Raw genomic sequence first — 22,247 nt, 5'->3', positions numbered from 1 at the left:
TTGATTGCTTGCAATTGGCACGTTTATTTTCAATGTTTCAATACTAATATTATGATTCTTAAATAAAATATAAGTATACAAAATATATTCTCATATTTGTGTGTGTGTCTGTGTGTGTGTTTTGATTGTAAGCATGCGAGCATGCATAAGTATATCATCGATCTGTATGGTCAGCGGCTGCATATATATATATATCTATGTATATATCAATGTATATGGCCAATGGCAATTTCAGGTATTGTAGCTAACAAATTTCAATCGAAGCCAAACAAATAAGCGACCATCCTCTCCTCACCTGATTATAGTATATACGATATTATTACAAAAGTACTTATTAACATGCCGTTTGTTCAATCTCTTAATTTTAAGTAAGTATCTTCCGGATTCCTTATCGTTCATAGTTACCCACGTTTATTTCCATTTCGTAAAAAATAGTACATGTGCGCGCGTGTGCGTGTGTGTGTGTGTGTGTGTGGGTAGGTACACATGTATATTTAAGCTTTGGTCTAGTTATCATAATATTTCAAATGTTTGCATAATTCGAATATATATTTGTTAAATAAAATCTTGTATATCTTAATGCTCGGTTAAACAAAACACGAAAAACATTCTCATTCATACACCCCCCCGCCTATATGTCACTAGATCCTCATTAACCCATTTCTTTTTTCCTTCTTATTTACATTCTTAGTTTCGGTATCTGTATCCGGTATGTGTGTGTATATATAGTATATGATTCTGTTTCTGTTTCTGTTCAGGTAATTAGGATGTGCTCCATTCGGATTCTAGAAATCGTCAATGTTAACTATCCGTAAATACAAACAAATAAATATTATATGCTAGGTTTTGGGCGGTTTTCAACCGATCGTCGCAGTTTTTCGTTTTTTTTTAACTTTATCTTTAACTAAACTAAGCTAAACATAATTCGTACAATTCTTCCTTCCGTATGCTGTTTCTTGGCACAAATGATTTGTTGTTTTTAGTGAAAATTCGCCTATGCTTGATTGATTTTATATTAACATTAACATTGAGCCCACGATGTGGGCACTTTCAGGCGCAATAGCATTTTGCATGTATAATTAGAATACTTGGGTTAGGTTTTGTTGTTTTCTTTGCAATGGCATTCTTATAGATAGGCTGTTACTGCCCAGTTGCCGGGTTCAAGGCACAGCACAAGCAAAAAACATGTAACTCGAAATACGTATGTACAGTTCCCCCGGCCCTGTTCCTGCTCATTGAATCCCACAATCAACATCCTTAGAGTCGCAGCATGGATATGCTGAAGGCGGCTAGCATCAGGCCGGGCAGCATTCCCATGGTGCACGCCGAATTGTTGCCGGAACCAACCCCAAAGCCGGCACGCACCAAGTCACCCGGCGGCACAGCCCCATCGTCGATTTCCTCGGAGTCTGAAACCGAATTGGATTGGTGAAAAGTTCAAGCATATTTCTATTCAATTAAGTTACCCTCTACGTCCTTAATGTGGAAGTCATGATCTGGCGAGAAGTTGGACCAGCCCTGGGTATTCTTCGTCTTGACACGCGCATGCCACAGGCCAGGCGACAGCTCCATCTGATGTGTGATCTTCCAGATGCCGTTGTCCTTGTCATGGCGTTGTGTCTGTATCACCGACACGGTGCTCCACGTATACGACTGCAAATGTGTGGAATTAGTAAGCGTGGAAATCAATTGGATGGAATAAGAGAGCTCTAAGAGAAAAGGTTCCATTGTGCAGCGTTTGAGGAGGAATTATATATAAATTGTTAATTGGCATAAAATTTCAATTCCACATAGGATCATACAAGTCGAAAAGCATGCTTAATGAAACTTTGCGGAATTGAAGCGAAAAGGGAATACAGAACAAATTTCTTGTGGTACATACTATGTTAAGCTTAAATCAAGTTTTGTAAATCTTTATATTGTGAAACTTACCCCCGTCAACCTGTAGTCTAGCATGGCCTCGGAGAGGGGCTGCAGACTGCGGACCAGCCAGTGCATGGTCACCTGTTTGCCCTCGATGGAGCTGTCCTCGTACTGTGGCGTCTCGGGACGATAGCTCAGCTGGATACGCACCTCGTTGGAGCCAATGGCGTTCTCAACGTGGCACAGATACTCGCCCAGATCGTTGGCCTCCACATGCTTGATGAGGAGCATGGTGCGATTGTGCGCCTTGTGCAGTGTGTTCCTGATCGAGTACTTGTCGGACAATGACAGTGTCTTGCCGTCCTTTATAAAGAAGCTGATGGCAATGGGATTGGCGCGATATTCGCAGTAGAGCTCCGCCGAGTCTCCTTCCTGTGTGTTCACATGGTGACGATGGGTGGAGACCTTGGGGCTGTACTGAACATCGACGGTGACCATGCCGTGAGGCGGATCAGCGCTGCCGTCGTCGCCAAGGCACTGATAGACGCCAGCGTTCTCCTCGTCCACATTATCCAGAACTATGACGCCATTGGCTGCATCGCTGGGCGGTGGCTGCAGTCGCTGACCCTGAGCGGATGGGAAGATGAAGTGGGGGAGAGAGGCAAAACATTAGCATTCGGCACAACTAGTAAAATCCAAGTGGGCTTTGGGTCAATGGTCAACCACTATACACATACATTCAGGGACCATTTGATATCTGTCTTGGTGGGCAGAAACGCGCGGCAGACGAGCTTGTGACGGTCGCCCTGCTTGAACGTCTGCGAGCGATCCGTAACATCGCGATCGTCGCAGAGGATCGACAGCCGGGCGCCCACGATCAGTTTTGTATGCTGCCTCACGTCCTGCGGCAACACCACACAGTAATAGTCATCCGCATCCTCCGCCGTGACGCTGCCAATGCGCAGCGAGTTGTTCCTCATGACTTCCACCCGGTTGTTGATGGCATTCTGGCCAGTTGCCAGCACGGTGCTGTTCTTGTACCACATGGCCACATTTTTAACTGTCAACGGGTTGTTAAGACTAGGTTAATAAACAAATTTAGTGTATATTGAAGTACGTACTCTCAAAGTTGCGGGCATCACAGTTGATGATCACATCGTCGCCTGGCTTGGCGTCTATAACAACATCCGACTGCTCGAAGTAGGGTGGCGCACTCTGCACATCTTCCACAATGGGCGCTGGTGGCCCGTCCGAATTGCCAGAGTCATCCTCTCCACCGTAATCGTAATCATCGTCCTGGTAGTCCTCGCCATTCTCCTCGCCAATCGGTGACGCCCGCTCTGTAAGAGGAGAGGCATTGTGATAGAGTCAGTGAAAGGCAACTCATCTACGACCGTGACTCATATTCCATGTATCTATAGCTGGTTCAAGTCAACTCTCAAGTGTACAGCTTGTTTGCATTACTTGTTTACACGGCTGACGGAACTCTTAATTGGAATTGATAAAAATCACACCCCATCAACGCATTCAATAGGGAGTGCTCGCAACGAGTTCGTCATCTGATCTACACTTTTTAGCAAATTGACTTTTACACCGGATGCGAAAGGGTGAACTCATTTGTCTGCATTCAAAAAACTTTCAGCCACCAGAAGCATATGCTTTGCCAAAAACAAGGCTTAACTCTGACCCATGTCCATAACGAAGGGGTCCCAGATTGTAAAGTAAATATTTTTGGACTTTTAGTAAGGATATTTTGTAGATTGTCCTATTTAATATTACTAATGTACTCTATTGACTCTACCCTCTGTAAGTCTTGTGGTTTTAATAATGGATTGTCTATATGTCCAACACTTCTTAAACTTTCTTTGAAGACCCAACAAAAGTTTCCGATTGTACAGATCACGCTTTGAACCAATGCTACGCCTTAGGTTCGTGGGCCCAGTTTTTCCCAATTTCTTAACTCTGATTTTAAACTTTGTCTGCTTAAATTTTTGTCAATTGAACAGATTCTAAGTATAATAAATTAAATTAAACTAAATGGAACCTGAACCAGCAACCGAAATAAAAATTAATTATTCTTAGATTCTTTACACAATAGAGTTCATTTAGCTTAGTTTCAAGCGAGCCCGTTTACTTTTACCAAATGGTTCGGTTCAGATTTATGTCCAGCTATTGTTTATCCAATTTATTCGGTTGGGTTCATAATCAAATTAAATTAAAACTGAACCGACCCATCTTAAAAATAGAAATGGTTTATTGTAGGTTTGGAATCTTTTCTATTTCTTACCCAACCCGTCTTGAGGTTTGGTTCAAAGCTATACAAATATTTAAATTTAAACCCAAAAGATTCGGTTTAAAACCGTTTTGCAGCCTTGGCTGTAAGTCAATTAAGTAGCTCATATAAATAACTAGAAACTATATAAAAAGCGGCAAATTTTCTATTATTTTTAATTATACGCAGACAAATTGCCACTAAAAAGTAACGAATTTTTCGGATAAGGCCGCTAGAAATTTAATTGCCAGCGATAAAGGTGCATGGGCCAGAGTTGACCGATGAAATTGGTGTCTTTGAATTACATGCACGTAATCAAAGACGATCATAATATGTTAATCGAATGACGAATTTATGGCTGCGAATCACAAATCGCCATTACCAATGGCCAATAGCTACATAAGTATATGCCATTTGCATGCCTTGTATGGGGATCGTTTTTTCTAATTTCATCAGTGACATCTAACGGCAATTCCAATCTGACGACGCGGTGCCCACGCGAATGAGTCATTTGCCAAAGGCATCGCGTCATCAAAATCAACAGTCTTTTGCTGGATTTGGATGCGGAACGATGCGCCGCAAGGTGAGGCATTACGCAAGGCGCTTCAATTGGCTGCCACTCGTTATCATGGCTCGATAAAAGCGCTTGCCTTAAAGAGTTGGCAATCAAGCAGAGTCTCGGTCGCAGCCAGAGCCAGAGCCAGTTATCTTATCCAATCCCCCGCAAGACAGATAAACTCACACGCAGTCAACCCCTTTTATGGCAATCAGCTCTTCGAGCCGAAAACAACTTTTGCCAAAGGCCATCGGGCGCGGGAGAAATAGATATAGAGATTGAGAGTGAGATTGAGATTGGGGGACCGAGACCAAGACCGACCGAGACCTTCACCGCCAGCATTGAATACCAAATATTACAATCTTGGGCAGACGCAGTTGTGTTTTGTTGGTAAAATTTCATTTGCCTGAGTCAAGGCCAAGTGCGTCCCAGCCCAGTTGTTGCCACTCCAATCCCAGTAGTCGACTGTTGGCATTCGCGCAAGTGGGTCAGCTCGAGAGGCGCCCCGGCGGGGCAAGGCTTTTCACATGCGTCAGCTGCTGCTGCTGCGGCTGCTGCTGCGGCTGCTGCTGCTCTCTTTCAGTTTCAGGGCTCTCACTCCATTGGCCCGCATTGTCCTTGGATCGATGTCTGGGGGCCAGCAAACAAAACACAATACAGCGCCAGGCACTCAACAGTCTGCCATATGGATGCTCCAGCAACCCCTCGGCTCCAGCTCCTGCTGCAATTCTCGATGTGGGACAATGGCGTCAGGACGTCGCGGCGCCAACGACAGCACCCTTGCCCCCCTTCTTCCCCTCCCACCTACCGCTCCCTGCTCGATGAGCTTAATGTCGTAATGGCTGTGGCCTTTGATGGCGTTTGCCAGCGCACGCATTGGGACTAGACCGGCAACATTTGGTGCTTGGAACTGGCGTCAGCAATTGGCATTCGGGTCTCAATTGCTTTTGAATTCCTCGACCGAACTGTGCCAAGGGATGCGATGCAATTCGTTATGCCCCAAGAAAGCACATTTATCAGATGACAACTAAAAGTTATATGGTAAGTAGTTTTTTATCTTATCTCATCCCTAAGCAACTTTTATGACCTTGTAAATATAATTGTCTCCTCTGCTGCGTATGAGTTTATTTTTCATCTTGACTAATACGCATTGTTCCCTTGCCTTTTTTCTCAGTGTATTAAAACAATGTATGTTTTAGTTATAATACACATTTGGCTGCTTGGCGCTTATTTGATCCACATTTGGTTTATTTATTGCTACCAACATTCTGTCATTTCGACGCTGTGCTGATTCCATCTCAGCAAAACATGTTTTGCTTAAGATTTTATCCGAAGAACAACCTGTTTGTGCCTTTAAAATATCCACTTACAAAGTTTATTGTATTAATTTGACAACGTGGAACATTTAAGAATAAAATATGATAAGGCATTGATGGTTCGAAACGTTTTCGTCATCAATTCAAAGTCAGGGCTGCAACCTAAAAAGCAATTGACGCTGGTTTGAACCAGCTGTCTGGCTCTAAGTTCGATTCATGTGTCATATATTTTCATAATTGTAATAAAACATTTGATTTAGATTGATTGAATGCCCGTTCTACTGAAAATATTGCAAGTCCCAAATATTTTCATACGTAAGTTGCGGGCTACATTTGAACTGAATCCAAAATTCGTTAAATAAGTCCAAAGATTGGGATCTCAGTTTTTTAATGCTTAGGGACTAAGTGTTAATCAAAAGTTTCTTTCGGGTTTTGCTTCATAGTAAAAAAAGGATGAAGGTATTCCGGGCTGAAATTGCCTCGACTCAAAGCCAATTTGCAGCCTTGTTTAAAAGTATTCAATCTGTCTATGTTAAATAAATGTTTTAGATCGTTTTCCCACTATAGTTATATAAATAGTGACTGTTGGGAAGTGACATATCAGTAAGGTCAGTATGGAAGCAGATAACATGCCCGGCATCGCATCGCATCGAGTCGCATTGATTGTTCCATTCAATTCAAGATTTAGTTCAAGATGATTGCTATAAGCACGTATAATATGTGCGAGCGTGTTTTTGTATTTATTTCATTATCGTCATGGATGTTGTGCCCACCTCTGTACCGCTGCACCACACATTGCAGTCGATATGTTGTGTGCTGTCCTACATCTGCTGGTCATACGCATATATATATATATATATACAGACGAATATACAGATACTGTCGAGTTATGGGGTCAGTTCGTAAACAAATAAAACGCCATGTCTGTCTCAATGAAATATGCTTATAAATAAATATGAACGGATCGCAGTTCGCCAAATCCATGTACGATTTTGGTTTTAGTTCGACTGTCAAATCCGCAACGCCAAAATTGTACACGCTATTTCCAGGGAATGAAAAATGTACAAGTAGCTTTGGCCACAGGCGCGTTTACAGATGGCCGCGTGTCGGGTTACGGCAGCACAGTCAAAAATATGTTTTACATCAATTTTTCATTATATTATTAAGCGTCAAAAGTTATCAAGGCAACAATTTCTTGACTATTTTTCTCCCTTTCTTTCTTTCTCCCCTGCCCTACGGTTAAGATAATACTACATCCATGGATCCGGAACCTCGCTATTCGAGAGGGTATCTATCAATGTTAATGGCTGGCCAAATGGTCCGACAGACGGCATAAATTGCTTTCCATATGTATGTCCAAGTACATAATGCGATTCCACGAATTTGCATAACGTCTCCCAAATTAAACCAAAAATAAATATGTACATACGAAAAGGGAAATTAAATTGAAATCAATTGGTTCGGCATCGATTGGACTTTTATAAACATACATACACATTATGTACAATTACCTATGGATACATATGGAGCATATGGACTCGTGACAGACAGTCGAACTGGGAAATGTGATTTGCACACGGATCACAAAGGGCGTGCCGCGGATCTGACGAATCGCCCAATTCGATTGATCAAATGCTGGCCAATTTCCATAAAATCGTTGCCGATCGGCAAGTGAATGCGTAATTTGAGAAGTTTTCAATTTCAAACGAAATTTAAATGCGGAAATTCTTGGGCATGCAAAATATCTGCGTACGTAGGTCCAGCATAATCGATCAGCTAATTAGAATTTTAAATAGTATTGTATTCCAGGAACCTCCATTAGTATCAACCTATGCTAAGAATTTTGTGGCCCGCCTGGTATATAATGGCATTGAGTTCCAAAGAACCTTCATTGATATAAAACCCGGAATTATAAAGCTAACCCGAAATTTGATTAAAATTGGGAGCTTTTTAATGCTAAAGTAAAATTATTCAAGGGTAGATTTTAAGTATGAAGAGAATATGGTATTGTTTCAAAATATATTTGAGAGTTTTTTATTGTAAGCATTCATTATGTTTCCTTATATATCCAAGATATGTAAGTTGTATCTCTATCTTATATATTATACAAGAATAATGTTGCTAGCTTTAGATGCCAAATTGATCAATAGGCCGAACCTTGAACAAAGAGCCAAGCCTCGTGCAAATCTGATGAGATTTGACCAAGCTATGGGGTTGGGAAATTTTGACCTATGTCTATATAGGATATTTGAGGTTACCATTTTTACATGAATTTTGACTTAGAATAATGTTGCCAGATTTAGATGCCAAATTGATTTTGTATGTATATGTGTGATTGAATGAATTAATGCATGAATGTGTGTATGTTTTTGTGTATGAATGTATGTATGGATGTATGTGTGAATGTGTGTGTATGTGTGCGTTTATATGTATGTATGTATGCATGTAAATTGTCTTATAAAATACCAATAGCAGACTGATTTGTCTTGTTGCGCGGCAAATTTAAATAAGAAAACGTATTTATTAAAGATGCCCTCCTCCTCGATTCTCAAAAATTTAAGTAAGGCTTGCAGGCTCCACCTATGAATTAGGCGCAGGTGGCTTCAACGCTGGAAGCTGAGGAGCCGGAGGAGCACCAAGGGGGCGGAGCTGGAGGCGTATGTATGTAAGTATGTATTTATGTATGTATGTAGGTATGTAGGTATGTAGGCATGTAGGTATGTAGATATGTAGATATGTAGATATGTAGGTATGTAGGTATGTGGGTATGTGGGTATGTAGGTATGTAGGTATGTAGGTATGTAGGTATGTAGGTATGTAGGTATGTAGGTATGTAGGTATGTAGGTATGTAGGTATGTAGGTATGTAGGTATGTAGGTATGTAGGTATGTAGGTATGTAGGTATGTATGTATGTATGTATGTATGTATGTATGTATGTATGTATGTATGTACGTATGTACGTATGTACGTATGTATGTATGTATGTATGTATGTATGTATGTATGTATGTATGTATGTATGTACGTATGTACGTATGTATGTATGTATGTATGGATGTATGGATGTATGTATGTATGTATGTATGTATGTATGTATGGCTGTATGTATGTATGTATGTATGTATGTATGTATGTATGTATGTATGTATGTATGTATTTTCACATGCATTTTGACAAAGAATAATGTTGCCTGGCCTAGCCCGTGGCACGTTTAAAATAAATTCTCTCAATGATCTTTGAAAATGAGTTTTGTTGACTTCTCAAAGAATTTATTTAAACCTCAAGAAACAATTCCCATTCCACAGTAGTCATTAGTCTCCGTTCGTTTATGTGATAAATGTTGTAATCATGAATTAACAAACATAATTCGTACAGCTGCTTATTATATCAACATCCGTCAAATTCTTTCAAGTAAATTTTGATGCAACAGCCAAAATTTCAAAATATTTACATAGAAGCCATAAATATGCTTTGAACTTGTTGCTCTGGCTAAAAGTCTATTTTGATGTATGTTTTTATGTACTGTTCTCTGTGCGGACTTCCAGCAAAATATGTGTGCAAAGTTTTAGCTGAAAACTATATAGAGAAAAGCGTTTGTATGTGCTCGGGGAAGGGGTTTGTCAGATTTCGACATACGCCATGCTGCCTTATCGCATGCCTAAAATTGGAAAAGCGAACATTTAATTAAAAATTTGTATTCTTGGTGGCCCCCGATGGCAGGCAGCACTGTGTACCCCACTCGCACACTGTGACCGCTGTGCCCAGTCGCAGCGTGTAACCGCGGAAACCAGAACTGGATGAAAACAGAGATCCATAGAGTTGGGGGCGTCTATTTTGTTGGCAGGCACTGGCTGCGTGTCTGGCATGAGCAAATATCCAACATCAACCTGCCATTCTTTGCACAACAAATATTTGCTCTTCTCATTGGACTATTCCACTGGGGACTGGAGGGGGGTGCAGAGCCACATGGCCCACAGCCTCGTTGGCATATATAGAGTTGGGTTCGAGCCAGCACCCAGCAGTAAATGACTAAATAATGCGAGGTTCTGCGTGTATCTCTGAGCTATGAGCACTGGAATGTTTACCGTTATCAACATTTATGAAATTTAACTTTCAACAATAGATAAGCATTCAACCACACGATAAGATATGCTGGGCTCCGCGACTGGCATTCTGTTTTACGGCGACGGCTTTGGCTTTAGCTTTGGCGCAGGTAAGCGTAACACACGTGGGTACTCACACAAGTATACATATACATGTGTGTGTTCATCGTCATACTATATCGGCATGATATGTGGGCTGGCGCATGGCTCATGCCTATTAATATGGTACACACAGCTTTGGTAATTCATAATTTTGACACATACGTCAAACCCATTGACAACGCCCTCCATTAAGTTACGAATACTTTTGTAAGCAACTGTAGTACGAAAGAAATATTTGAAATTCCTTCTATTTAATAACCAACTAATAACAGGCGTTTAAATGAGCTGAACAGACTTTACCTAATCTGAAGAGAACCCCCTTTCTCTTAAGGTTAAGTGTAAATATATTTGTAGTGCATATTTTATAAAAATGCATATCATTTGCTTATCAAGCAGTGATAAATAATAACAATAAAAAGTGATTGGATTAGCTACACTATAAAATTACTTCTAAGCTTCTGCGTCTTACGATATAGAAAATCATATATATTTACTAGATCTTATTACCCAGCTTTGCCCGGGCAAAGTTTTCATCATCAAACTTTAAACATTCCTTTTTTACTTCTATATAATTCACATAGATCTTTGAAAATAAGTTTGGGACCAAGCAGATCGTTAGCAACGACTTTCATACAACCCTTTCCGCTTATTTTCCACTCTGGCGGGTGGAATTTCTAAAAGCAACGCTCTAAAGTTTAGTAAACTTATTCATTTCAGCCAGGACAAAATTATTTTTGATATTTTTTGTTTAATAATCAGAAATGAAAAAAAAAACACAACTTATATATTTATTTTCATTGCATTGCTAATTTTTGGGGCGTGTCCCATGTGTATTCGATTTGTCGAGATTTCAATTCTCTAGGGTCCAATATGAGCTTGAGTGCCAATTAAATAAATCCGATTCATATCTACATATAGCTCTAAAGAGCAACAGCCAGGTCTGATGAGGACTTACCGCCATAAAATTGTCCAATTAGCAGACAAATGAGTAACATCCACGTCGTAGCTCTCATTGTTATCTCTCAGCTGGTTTTATTTGTTTGTTTGTTATTTGGCAGCAGCGCACGCACTTAAAATTTATATTTGTTTTTTGAATTTGCTGCTCTATCGGAGGTAGATCGTTAACTGCAATTAATATGTTTGTTGGAACTCGATTTAATTAATTTGCCTCCAAATTGCTACAACCAATTGCGGACCCAATTGGGCGCCGCAAAGACACAAAATTTCTGTTGCTTTTTTAAATTGTTCGAATTTTTCTTTTGTATGCGTCGCGTATCGCGTCGCGGCCACCGGAAGCTCAAAAAAAAAAAAAATTTGCCAAGCCAAAAAAAAAATAAAATACAAATTAAATATCAAAGAAAAGCGCGCGCATTATTTGAGTTATTGAATTCGAAATCAAGCTGTGAGCTAAGCGACCCCAAAACCAAAACTCGTGTTGTTATTCGCAGCTGTGCGCTAGAAATCGCAGCTTCCACTGAAAAAAAGTGGACAAATTTTCGCTGATTGGCAGCTAAATGATAAACATGGCTCTAAGTATTCGCCTAGGTTATGCAAGCTGCCTCTCGGATGATGTTTTGAGCCCAGTGCGAAAATTGGAATTTGTTGTTGCTCCGCTCTGGTCACTAATACGCCCTCTCCCTCTCTCTCTCACTCTCTCCTTCTTCATCTCTCACTCTCCATTTATCTGTGGGCTCGCTCAATGCCAGAGCGCTTGGCCGGCTGCAAAAGTGGGTCGTGTCGGGTCGTTGAGGTTGGGGGAAGGCTACAGGCGCGTGGCGGTCGGGGGGGTGGCCAGGGTGTGCCAAGTCGGCAAGCATGCAAATATGTATGCATATAAATAAATTAATGTGCAAATGCGAAAACTCAAAAACGAAAAATAACAACAACAAAAAAAAAAAAACCAAAAATTATTGTGGACATGACGAAGCCTCGACACCCTTTCCATCGACATTCTAACCAGAGATTTGTAGAAAAAATATATATGTATGTGCAAAATTAATGTGCGTATATGAAATATGTAAAGTTCACCACGCTCTGGATATATCTGTGCCAATTGGAACATGGCCTAAACCAATAACAATTTGGGCTTAGCAGACCTACTTTAGAAGGCCTGCATACTTTGAGGCAGAGTATCGAAATGCAAACATCTGAATACACATGTATGAACATATGTATGCAGCAGCATGTTTACATATGATATATACTATGCACATACATATGCACATACATGCACATATACATATGTAATATGCGAGCTACTCACAAAATAAATTTGCAATGCTTCGCAATGCGCTAAAAGCAGCACAACGAATACTAACCAATACCTATTCATCTATTCATATATTTGTTTTTCGCAAAAGCTTTTTTAAATGATGGATGAGTTCGAATATATAATCACCTAACACCCTTCACGAATGGAGGCGAGAGTTTTGGTCCAAACTCCCCTAGCTATATTTTAGGGCCTATTACAGTTATGACACCTCATGTGACAGCTTTTGACGTAAAAAAAAGCCTCTCGGTTATCAGAAATGACTATTTCGAATATATTTATCAATGTTAAACGTGACATGGCCTGTGCTTTCCATTGGACTTCGATTCTGACGAGGGCCGTTCAAGGTGTCACTTAAAGTACTTCCCTTAACTATTTTTTAGTTTTAACTGTTTTATGAACTACAATTGAGGATATGGATTATTTTCTGACTATATTCCCAGGAGTTTTTCTAATAAAACTAAGTGATTGCCTATGTTTTTTCCTACTAAAGGATCATTTAGTTAAATTACAGTTCTTAGAATCATTTTGGTACTAGCCAAACGGTCGAAACCGAAGATTGCAATTCTCAACAATTAATTTCCGAACGGCTCTCGTTGCACTTCTCGTACTTCTTCTTCGTCTTGGGGCTTTAACAATCTCTGCGCTTGTCTTGGCTTTTTCATGTCTTGTTTTTGGTCTTGTTGCCGTTTGTTTATTTACATTGCGCTCCAAGTTTACTCACACACACACACACACACACAAGCGCACAGATGCAGCCAAGGGCTGCACTTGTATGCGTGCGTACGTGTGTGTGTGTGTGTTTGAGGCAGCTGCAGCTGCGCTCAGTTTGCTATTACAGCGATTTTTGGAATGAGAAACGAAAACTAAAGTCCCCGCCTGAAAATTGAATCGAAAACTTTTTACTGTAAATAACAACAATCGATGTTTTTTTTTGTACTTTTGTTTTCAGTTCTCTGACACACCCCCTCTCTCGCTCTAGCAGCCATATCCATCTGTGGCTGCTGCTCCTGCTGCCCTACACAGCAGCAGCAGCAGCCGCTGCCATACCCCGCAGGCCCCGTCCCCATTCCACTCTTGCATTTCCATTTCCTTTCTCGGCCAACTCTCCGTGCATTCATTTCGCTTTCGTTTGCTGTACATTCGGCTGGGATAGCCGGCAGCGGCGACAGACGACAACTGCAGCCAGGCATCGAGTATTTTGCATACATTTTGCACATATTTATAGAATGCGCGGCCAATGCATTTGCATTTGCATTTGCATATTGCACAAGTACGAGATGTTGTATTTGGTTATTTGTATTTCTGTTTCTAATTGCGAGTGCGGCGAGTGCCAAAATGCATTGGGGGCCGCCACAAATCGAATTCGCTGTGGCAATGCCACATTTGCTGCTTGAGGCTTGTGGCAAGATATTTGTTATTATGAATCACGGGAGTCATAGAGTTAGTTTAAGGTGTGCGTGTAGCAGAGGCTGGCTCTGGGGCAGCTGCACCCGCCGCCTGGGCCAGGTAAAGAATGGATAAAGTGAAGTGCCTCAGCCTGTGCCATTTACACGGGGCAGCATCTAGAGGAAGAGAAACAGGTTTTGCGTTCGCCTGCGACTGGTCGGTCGCGAGATGCGAACAACGTTGAGCGACGGACGAAGAGAGATGGACGGAGAGTTTTAAACAACAACAAATATTCGGCTGAAGCATTACAAAAGGCAACCCAACTGGCAGCGACGACATATTGTACGAGCAATTTTGATTTACGAGCAGGTTACCGTCCACAGATGCTCTTCGAAGTTGTAACACTTGCACTTGCAACGCTTTCGCTTAACTTCGTGACGAACTTGTGCCCCTTATTAAATTCATTTGCTTCAGATACTGCCGTGAAAAAGCTTTTGCTCGCCCAGCGATAGATACAACTATGTGCATGTGTGTGTGTCTGCGCGCACAAAACAAATTGAAGTTTTCAAGTACTTAATGGTAGTATTGATAGGAGTATATTTTTTTATTTTTGTTATTTTTTGTGCGCTACGCGCTTGTTTCGTACCCGTCGCGATGCTTTTCAAGCGAGAACTGAAAGTAAGTGTAGCGCGTGCTTGGATGCCAGTTGGGAGCCAAAACGATGGAATGGAACATAGCCAACGCTCTCACAACGCGTAACAGTTGTTGTTGCTGCTGCGGCTGCTTGGGGCTGCTTGCTGCTGCCGCAGGTAAACAAATTCGTATCTTTTCCGCGTTCCTCTTATGGCGCCAAATATATCTGAGCGAGAGAGAGATAATCGGACGGTGTGTGGGTCCAGAAGATGCTCACAATGTCATTGTCAATTGTTGGTGGTTTTGCTCTGATTGAAGCCCTACACCGAATGAATACCCTCTACTAATGCGGTAGGGAATTTATGTCATGGAAAATATAGGTACATTATAGGAAGATTATTTTAATCGTTATTATTTATAAGACTAAAAAGAAAATTGTTTGAGTGACGAGTTTATTCTGCATGATTTTGAACAATTGGAAACAATACAAAAGACAATTATTTTTATAAGTTAGTAATGCTATAAGAAATGTTAGTTGGCATTACTAAGAGGTGAGTATGGGTTAGATTACTTTATCAATTTTCCAGAATTTGTATTTTGTCTTATCAAATTTTGTTAGTCATAACGGAAGTCCTTTATATCTTGATTTATTTGTCATCTGATGTGATGCATTGTAAATATGCGCTGTGACTGATGATGATCAAACCACTTTAAATTTAGCTTCAGATAATGACAATAACATTGATAACAAGAATTATTAGCTATCAATATTTTCACTGCAAATAAACATATGCAGTATTTTCAAATTTTAAATCGCATTAAAATATATGTAAAAATCAAACTTAAAATTTCCTCTTTCAAAAAACCGTTATGGTAGAGGTTTACTTTTAAGCAGTCGGTTGCTCTTTATTCTCACACAACTAATAAAACTAATTAAATAAACTGTTTTGTCAGTTCTAGTTTTCATTATTTTTACAATTTACGGTCTTACAATTACTGGTTCAAATTAATAGGTGTTAATAATTTGTAATATGAAAACTAAAATAACTGATAAATACACTTTTAGCTTTAGGCACTTTTTTTTTTAAACTTCGAGCTATCGATACATCGATATAAGATTTCGCATTTGGCACCAATTTGCAACACTGGCAATTTTTAATACTGAACTTACTGCGCGAATCTTTGTTTACAACTTGAATAATGGACGTGCCTCTATCGGAGTTCAATTCTCTGGACTTGGAACGCGAATTGTACGCCAGAGTTCTGAATACCGATGGCTCAAAGCAGGAGCGCTTCGGGCGACTGTTGGCAGCGCGGCAGACAGAGGCACAGGCGCCAAATCCACCCCCACCAAGAAGATCTTCCATTGCAAAGTTTGGAGCCCGCGTTCAGCTGGACGACTTTGCTGAAATTCAAATGTATAATCAGGCAGAGTTTGATTTGTTATCTGGCAAAGTGCGGTGGAGACTAGAGCGTGTGCGCAGGACAGAAGATGGCGAGGGATTGGAGTACTTTCATCCGGATGTGCTAAGCCGTATTGAGCGCAACCAGACGTATATGCTTAATATGGATGAATTCCTGGTACGCCAGGAGCCATATATTCATAAGGTAAATCCTATACAATATACATACTAGTTGACATTAAAAAGTTCATGTTTCCATCACAGATCTTTGCCATATTCGCATCGCGCACCAATGGCCAGGGGCAAAGTCTTTGCTATGCCAGAAGTTTGGCAAAACTGCGCAGCTGGGATGAAAATACGGAAGAATTCGAATGGCCAGTAAGTTGGCTATTGTATTTATCCATCCTCTGCATCTAATTCATACATTAAACAGCTTATCACAACGGAAAATATTGCCAGCGTGCATTTGGAGGACAATGGGCTGCTTCAGACAACCGTAAGTTAGTTCTTGCCTTATGATTCCTGTCTGCATAATCTCATGTTAAAGTATATTCTCTTTTAGCTTATGACGCCAGAGTATATTGCTAAAGCCTTGAGCTACATATTGACGGCAATAAAGGATAAGGGACTGGAGAACTATGTTGCCATTGCCTGTGATCCGAACAAGCTCGGCTTGCCAGCTGTAACAATGCTGGTGGAGGCCGTTGGACATGTGATGCTTCCCTGTGTTTATGATATTGCCGATCTGCAAAAGACATTGCAGAACATGTTTTGTTTGGCCTGTGTGCGCTGCTCCATGCGATTGGAAAACGAGCTATATATTAAGAGTACATGCGCGGAGCAGCTGAGCAGGATCTGCAATGGCAACAGTACAAAGAATATGAATGCAGTTGTGCTGCTAACGGACTATGCGAACCGACTTACACAGGTCTTGCAGGCTATGTGGCAGTACGAGGAGCACCGAGACAAGCCAATCTCCCTGATTGGGCTGAACAACAAAATGCTAAAGATCTACGGCTCCCACGTTAAAAGAGAGCTACCACCAATTACGTTCGAGGACTGTGCGGCTGGCTCGGGCCTTTTGCAATTGATTGTCTTTGATGCCTTGTGGTGTATTTCGCCGGAGCGTGAACAGGAAGAGATCAATCTACATCCCATGCTTTATCAAACGGTCAGGCAGGAGTGAAAAGCATTTATAACAAATATGGAATAGGATAAATTCTGTAAGTACATTTTGTGATTAGTATTTTGCGGATGTGAAAATAGAAAATTTCTTTATTTTATTGGAACCTTGCATTCAGTACAAATATATTTATATTAACTTTAGTTATGTGTAGCGCATAGCGAGGCAAATTTGCATAAATATCGTAAGATGTACCAGGGTACTATAACCACAGTCTGTTGCGCGGTTATGTGTCATGCTGGCTGTGAAAATATGTGATCTCTGCGTTATCTCATTCTCAAAGATCTCTTCCGTAGCATCGTATTGCAGTTCCGATTCCGTTGAATAGTTGGGTAGCTCAACTAAAAATTACAATGGGAAAGTTTGTAAATATCTTATTTAGAAGGTTCTCATGGACTTACCCTCGCCGCCAGTTGCGAATCGCACGGTCTTACTGTTATCGCTCCAGCCAAAGCTGTTCCTTGCCAGAACCGAGACCTCAAAGAGACTGGCAGGCTGCAGGCCATGCAGAGTGTATGATGTTATGTAAATGGGACCTACGTTTGGGGAAGAATATTGAATTAAAGAATGTGCAATCGAGGTGTGAATGAATGACTCATTAACTATTCCAATTGTTTTGTTTATAATATAAAATTTGTTGATGCCAAATTGTTTGAAAAGCTTAAGGCTAAGAGTTGCAAGCCTTGCAAATAACTGGAGTCTACTTAAAGATAATGTTACAGAATCACAAATATGCAAATATTGATTATTTATTTGATTATTTTCATAATCATAACTCAAACGAAGCTTGGTATGTAGGTTCTCGCATAACAAATAGATTGCAAATATTTTCCCTTTCTAGAAGTCTTCTCTCAAAATTTGAAAAGAAAAATCCCTATAAAAGGTACACATTCTATTTAATCCCCTTAAGACCGTACCTTAGACACCGAGTTTAATCAAGAATGCATTTTCAATACAAAGTGTGGGATTGAGGAAATGTTCGTTCGTACAGGGTATCCCCTAGTCGGTCACTCCCGACTACAGCACTCTTATTTGACTTACCAATGGTCACTTGAGCTGGAATTGTCAGTTCTGTCCAGTTTGTTTTCACTGGCCTTGTTATATTTGCTTTAGAAATAAAAGAATACGTTTTTCAATAGACTTAACAAATATTAAGGAAATTGCCTACCTGATGGAATCTGTCGGAATCTCAACTTAAACTCCATTATGGGCAGCAGGCTCTCCGTCTGCCAGACCAGCACATGCGACGTGGAGCTCTGGGTGCCGGGATTGATCTTGAAGACGCACGGCATTGGGCGTCCAGTCAGCTCGATGGTGGCGCTCCTAAAGCCAATCGAGTTGCTCGCGCGGCACTCGTACTGTCCCATGTCGGCGTCGCGCACCTTCTTGATGGTCAGCACGTGCTTGACCAGGCTGACATAGCTGTCCAGGGCGTGGCTGCTGGCCAGTTCCGTCTCCTGGCTGTTGATGTGTGCGCCCATTTGGACGGGCACACCGTAATGGAACCATTGCAGCGTCGCAGGTGGCGCCGCCTCCACAATGCACTCCATTTGCGCCCGATCTCCGACTTTGGTGTACACCACGGGATGCGGCAGCGTCGGCTCCGGAGCAACTGAAAGTGTATCGATTGCAATTACTGTCGGAGTCGGGAATTGGTTGCATCAGCAAACCTACAGAGGACCCGGAGTTGAACTCCCGCCACCGCCGGCTGACCCACTCCGTTGGCGGCCAGGCACTCGATCAGGCCCGCCATGCTCCTCGACTTAATCTCAAAGATGTGGCTCTGTCGATTGCCCGCATTGCTGTACTGGTCCAGCGTGTTGCCGTTCAGCCGCCAGCTGATCGCCGGCTGGGGCACGCCCTTGGCCATGCAGACGACCTCGAAGGTGGCGCCAATGGGCAGCTCCAGGACTCCGCTCGGTTCCGTGACAACGCTCGGCTCATATTGCACCTCAATTGCATGCACCTGGACGGCGTGATTACTGTTCGACATGATCTCACAGTAATAGTCGCCAGTGTCTTCCGATTTCAAATTTGACACCTGCAGGCTGCCATTCGCCCATAAGACCACACGTTCCGGTGGCGGAATCTCCGGATGACGCGAGTCCACCAAAGGCACGTCATCCCTGTGCCAGCGCACATAGTGAAACGGAGCTGCGGGCAAACATTACATTAAATCCTATTCAAAATTCTCAACAGCTGGTAAGTACATTCTTGATCTTTCTCGAGTTATTTAGTGAGAAATATTTTGCCCTGAATATTAAAAATATATTTAATTTTCCGTCCTTTGCATATCAAGTTAAGATAAAGATGGTGAGAATTCCACATAAGTCTGTGTATTTTTTTTTTCATTGCAACCTTATTGTTCTATCCCATTCGAATGAATGTCTGCCCCTTCATTTTTATACTCTGAACCCATTGAAAATGGATAAACAGGGTATAATGTATTTGTGCAAATGTATGTAACAGGCAGAATGAAGCATCTCCGACCCCATAAAGTATATATATTCTTGATCAGCATCAACAGCCGAGTCGATCTAGCCATGTTCGTCTGTCTGTCCGTCTGTCCGTTCGTCTGTCCGTTAATGGTATAAATGAGAAATAAATTATTTCAGTTAATACAGAATTCTTCCCAAAAAGAATTCCTTTCAAAGTTATCATAATATCAGCAAAGATTCAACAAGAAATTCCCAGCTATAATTAATTATAATTATTTAAATTATTTATGCACCCCTTTATAGCTCTATTAAGAGACAGAATCTTAAGGCGCAGCTACTTCAAAACCATCTAGTCGACATTTAATTAATCAAATCCGTTTTCGTGTCTATTATAGAAAATAATAAAGAAAAAAAAATAAGATGAAAATCCATTGTGATGAACGAATTTCCTTAGCTGCCTTTTGTGCATTCATTCAAAACGCTAAAGAACCTCAATTTAGAGTCCAAATTAAATGTTATTGTTGTGTCCAATTGCGTATAGAACGGGCCCAACAAAGGAACAGTTTCAAGGTCCATTAAATTGGTAACCTAAACTGCATTTTGTTCTCTTAATTCAAACCGTGAAACGCAGTTTTTCTTTAAATTCAATTAAAACATTAATTTATATAAACTTTATAATTATTGATTTGTTTATTTAGTGGCGCTTACTGTCCAAATGGCAGGGCAATAAAACGGTGTCATTTTCGTAGCTTTTGATGGTAGTTGGAACGCTTTTAAATTTCTGATGGTTCTCAAGATCATTGTTGAAATTGAGCTCGCCTCGAATGAGGGGCAATATGATCAAAAGCGATATTAGGCACAAATTCGTTGAGCACATTTTGCAGGCACTTGGACTTAAATTTAATAGGAGACTGTGATTTAAATTCTCGACGAATAATCGAATCTATGCGTAGCTTTTCCCCTCGGGCGCGTGTCGCTATTTAAACTGTGTATCTGGGGGGCGAACTGTTCCGGCGCGTTTGCAATCCCGAGCTCAACTGAACGCTTGAGCGGCCGATGGGAATCTGTTCGATGCGGCTTCAGAGGGCGGCGGCAGAGGCAGCAGCAGCAGCGGCGGCAGCGGCAGAGCCAGTGACAGTGACAGAGGCGACGCCGAAGACAGCTCAAAAAGTCACTTGCTCTTTCTTGCTGGGATGCCGGTTGATTAGCTGCCATTAATGTTCGGCAACGGAGGCGCGTATTGTGCTCGAGTACATACATATGTGCCAGTTTGAGATACAATTTAAGTGGCAGCATATACTATATAAACATATATTTATTTGAAGTATCTATAGATGCAGCGGAGCGTTCCATACACCCACGGCAAGCATGTCCATTTGCATGGGCCATGCATCGGTAGTTCTGAATTCTGAATTCTGAATCCCATTCTGATGCTGCCTCTGATCTATTACATTCTCCGCTTCAGAGAACGTGCTGCTATTGCATACTTTGAGATAAAATGTCATTGTGCCACAATATATACATATGTATATGTGTCCGCCACATCATTGTGATCGGATCAGACACATTCACACATTCGCAGTTTGTCTCACGGAACGGCCCCAAAAGCGAGCGAGATGGACGCCGACTCGGTCACAGTTAAAACCCTGGGGCTGGACCCTCCCCTATATACTTATCATGGTTGGCATTATGAATCGAATGCAAAGATTTTAATAAGAGAGGAAAAAACTATTACCGGAAGTGCATTTAAAAACATATATGCATATACGAGTGTACCTATAAAAATGTTGCATAATAGTAAATATTTGTATGCTTTTTACGGTGCAAGCAGCTTTCATCTTGGGAATTACTTTTGTGGCTCGTACCCTTAGATACCTTGATTTTTCTTAAAAAAAGGTCTAAATTATGAAACATTCCCTCTTCCTCTAAAACATACAAGATGTATTGAAATTTACAAAAACTCATTTTCTTTCGATTTGAGATAAAACTGCAGGAGAGATAGAGATTATAACATGAGGAAATTCTCCCAAGAAATTTCTTTGCAAAGGACTTTAGATATAAAATTTGAAACTTTTTTTATTTTGTACATATTTATTATTTTTATTTATAGACAATTGTAAATATTACAGTATTACTTATACATTTTAGTTTAAAAATAACTCTTAACTGATCATAACTATTATTTTATGCCCAAGCTCACAAGACTTTTGCTTTTCCACAAAGCTTTTTATTATATACTGAGAAGATGTTTAGTTCGACAAGATGAGGCAATATAACCATGGCAACCATGTATCAATAGCTGGTAATCTTATATAATGGTTCGTTTCGAATAGTAGATATTTAAAAATTTTCCAGAGCTTTTCTCAAAACAGTATTCGACTTTTTAAATGTTATATAACTAGCGCTTATCTAATTTCCATTAAAACTCAAAACCCGAAAATCGACAGCAGAAAAACCCAAGTACAACAGCAAGTACTTATTCTGATAGGTAATACTCCCAAGAGTTCATCGATCTTCAAATTTGTAAAGTCTGTTAAATCCGTTTATGTAACATATATATAGAGTATATGTATATATATTATATATTGACCTTTGACAACTTGACGTAGCTTAATTCGAACTCCCGCAAAACATCTGAAAGGCGATCGCTTTCAATTAAAAGACAATTTCATCGAATTAATTAAATTAAGTGTGGACACGAAGGGGGCTCCAACAGCTGC

General features: G+C 40.8%; 3 protein-coding genes across 3 annotated transcripts; 1 reads left to right on the top strand and 2 right to left on the bottom strand.

Annotated features, from left to right (window-relative positions):
- LOC135431430 (neuroplastin) lies at positions 1–11,355 on the bottom strand. The gene is made up of 6 exons (XM_064686575.1): positions 11,168–11,355; positions 2,985–3,203; positions 2,601–2,923; positions 1,933–2,490; positions 1,467–1,653; positions 1–1,409 (listed from the first exon to the last, which is right to left on the bottom strand). Exons 1-6 carry the CDS (start codon positions 11,223–11,225, stop codon positions 1,258–1,260), a joined length of 1,497 nt encoding a protein of 498 aa, XP_064542645.1. The 5' UTR covers positions 11,226–11,355; the 3' UTR covers positions 1–1,257.
- Positions 11,356–15,634: 4,279 nt separating this feature from the next.
- Positions 15,635–17,184, top strand: LOC135432031 (uncharacterized). The gene is made up of 4 exons (XM_064687475.1): positions 15,635–16,111; positions 16,171–16,284; positions 16,340–16,402; positions 16,469–17,184. Exons 1-4 carry the CDS (start codon positions 15,704–15,706, stop codon positions 17,090–17,092), a joined length of 1,209 nt encoding a protein of 402 aa, XP_064543545.1. The 5' UTR covers positions 15,635–15,703; the 3' UTR covers positions 17,093–17,184.
- On the bottom strand, positions 17,170–20,573 carry wrapper. Its single transcript, XM_064687476.1, has 6 exons — positions 20,236–20,573; positions 18,764–19,243; positions 18,258–18,701; positions 18,131–18,196; positions 17,491–17,625; positions 17,170–17,430 (listed from the first exon to the last, which is right to left on the bottom strand). The coding sequence occupies exons 1-6, from the start codon at positions 20,402–20,404 to the stop codon at positions 17,234–17,236; spliced, it is 1,491 nt and encodes a 496-aa protein (XP_064543546.1). The 5' UTR covers positions 20,405–20,573; the 3' UTR covers positions 17,170–17,233.
- Positions 20,574–22,247: the final 1,674 nt, after the last annotated feature.

This window comes from Drosophila montana, unplaced genomic scaffold (genome assembly GCF_035044405.1).
Source record: "Drosophila montana isolate Dmon_TW-CO22-7 unplaced genomic scaffold, ASM3504440v1 contig_3200_1, whole genome shotgun sequence".
Classification (NCBI taxonomy): domain Eukaryota; kingdom Metazoa; phylum Arthropoda; class Insecta; order Diptera; family Drosophilidae; genus Drosophila; species Drosophila montana.
Note: the sequence above shows the minus strand (reverse complement) of the source record. Positions and strands in the feature narration are given on the sequence as shown.

What these genes read in the sequence shown, in the direction of transcription:
- LOC135431430 (XM_064686575.1), bottom strand. Translation starts at nt 11,225, where the DNA reads ATGAGAGCTACGACGTGGATGTTACTCATTTGTCTGCTAATTGGACAA. An exon ending in AATTGGACAATTTTATGGCG is followed by an intron (nt 3,204 to 11,167) that starts GTAAGTCCTCAT and finishes CTCCTCTTACAG; the next exon opens with AGCGGGCGTCACCGATTGGC. An exon ending in ATATCAAATGGTCCCTGAAT is followed by an intron (nt 2,491 to 2,600) that starts GTATGTGTATAG and finishes CCATCCGCTCAG; the next exon opens with GGTCAGCGACTGCAGCCACC.
- LOC135432031 (XM_064687475.1), top strand. Translation starts at nt 15,704, where the DNA reads ATGGACGTGCCTCTATCGGAGTTCAATTCTCTGGACTTGGAACGCGAA. An exon ending in AGGAGCCATATATTCATAAG is followed by an intron (nt 16,112 to 16,170) that starts GTAAATCCTATA and finishes TTTCCATCACAG; the next exon opens with ATCTTTGCCATATTCGCATC. An exon ending in CGGAAGAATTCGAATGGCCA is followed by an intron (nt 16,285 to 16,339) that starts GTAAGTTGGCTA and finishes TACATTAAACAG; the next exon opens with CTTATCACAACGGAAAATAT.
- wrapper (XM_064687476.1), bottom strand. Translation starts at nt 20,404, where the DNA reads ATGTGCTCAACGAATTTGTGCCTAATATCGCTTTTGATCATATTGCCC. An exon ending in ATTGCCCTGCCATTTGGACA is followed by an intron (nt 19,244 to 20,235) that starts GTAAGCGCCACT and finishes GTTTGCCCGCAG; the next exon opens with CTCCGTTTCACTATGTGCGC. An exon ending in ATTCGCAACTGGCGGCGAGG is followed by an intron (nt 17,431 to 17,490) that starts GTAAGTCCATGA and finishes TGTAATTTTTAG; the next exon opens with TTGAGCTACCCAACTATTCA.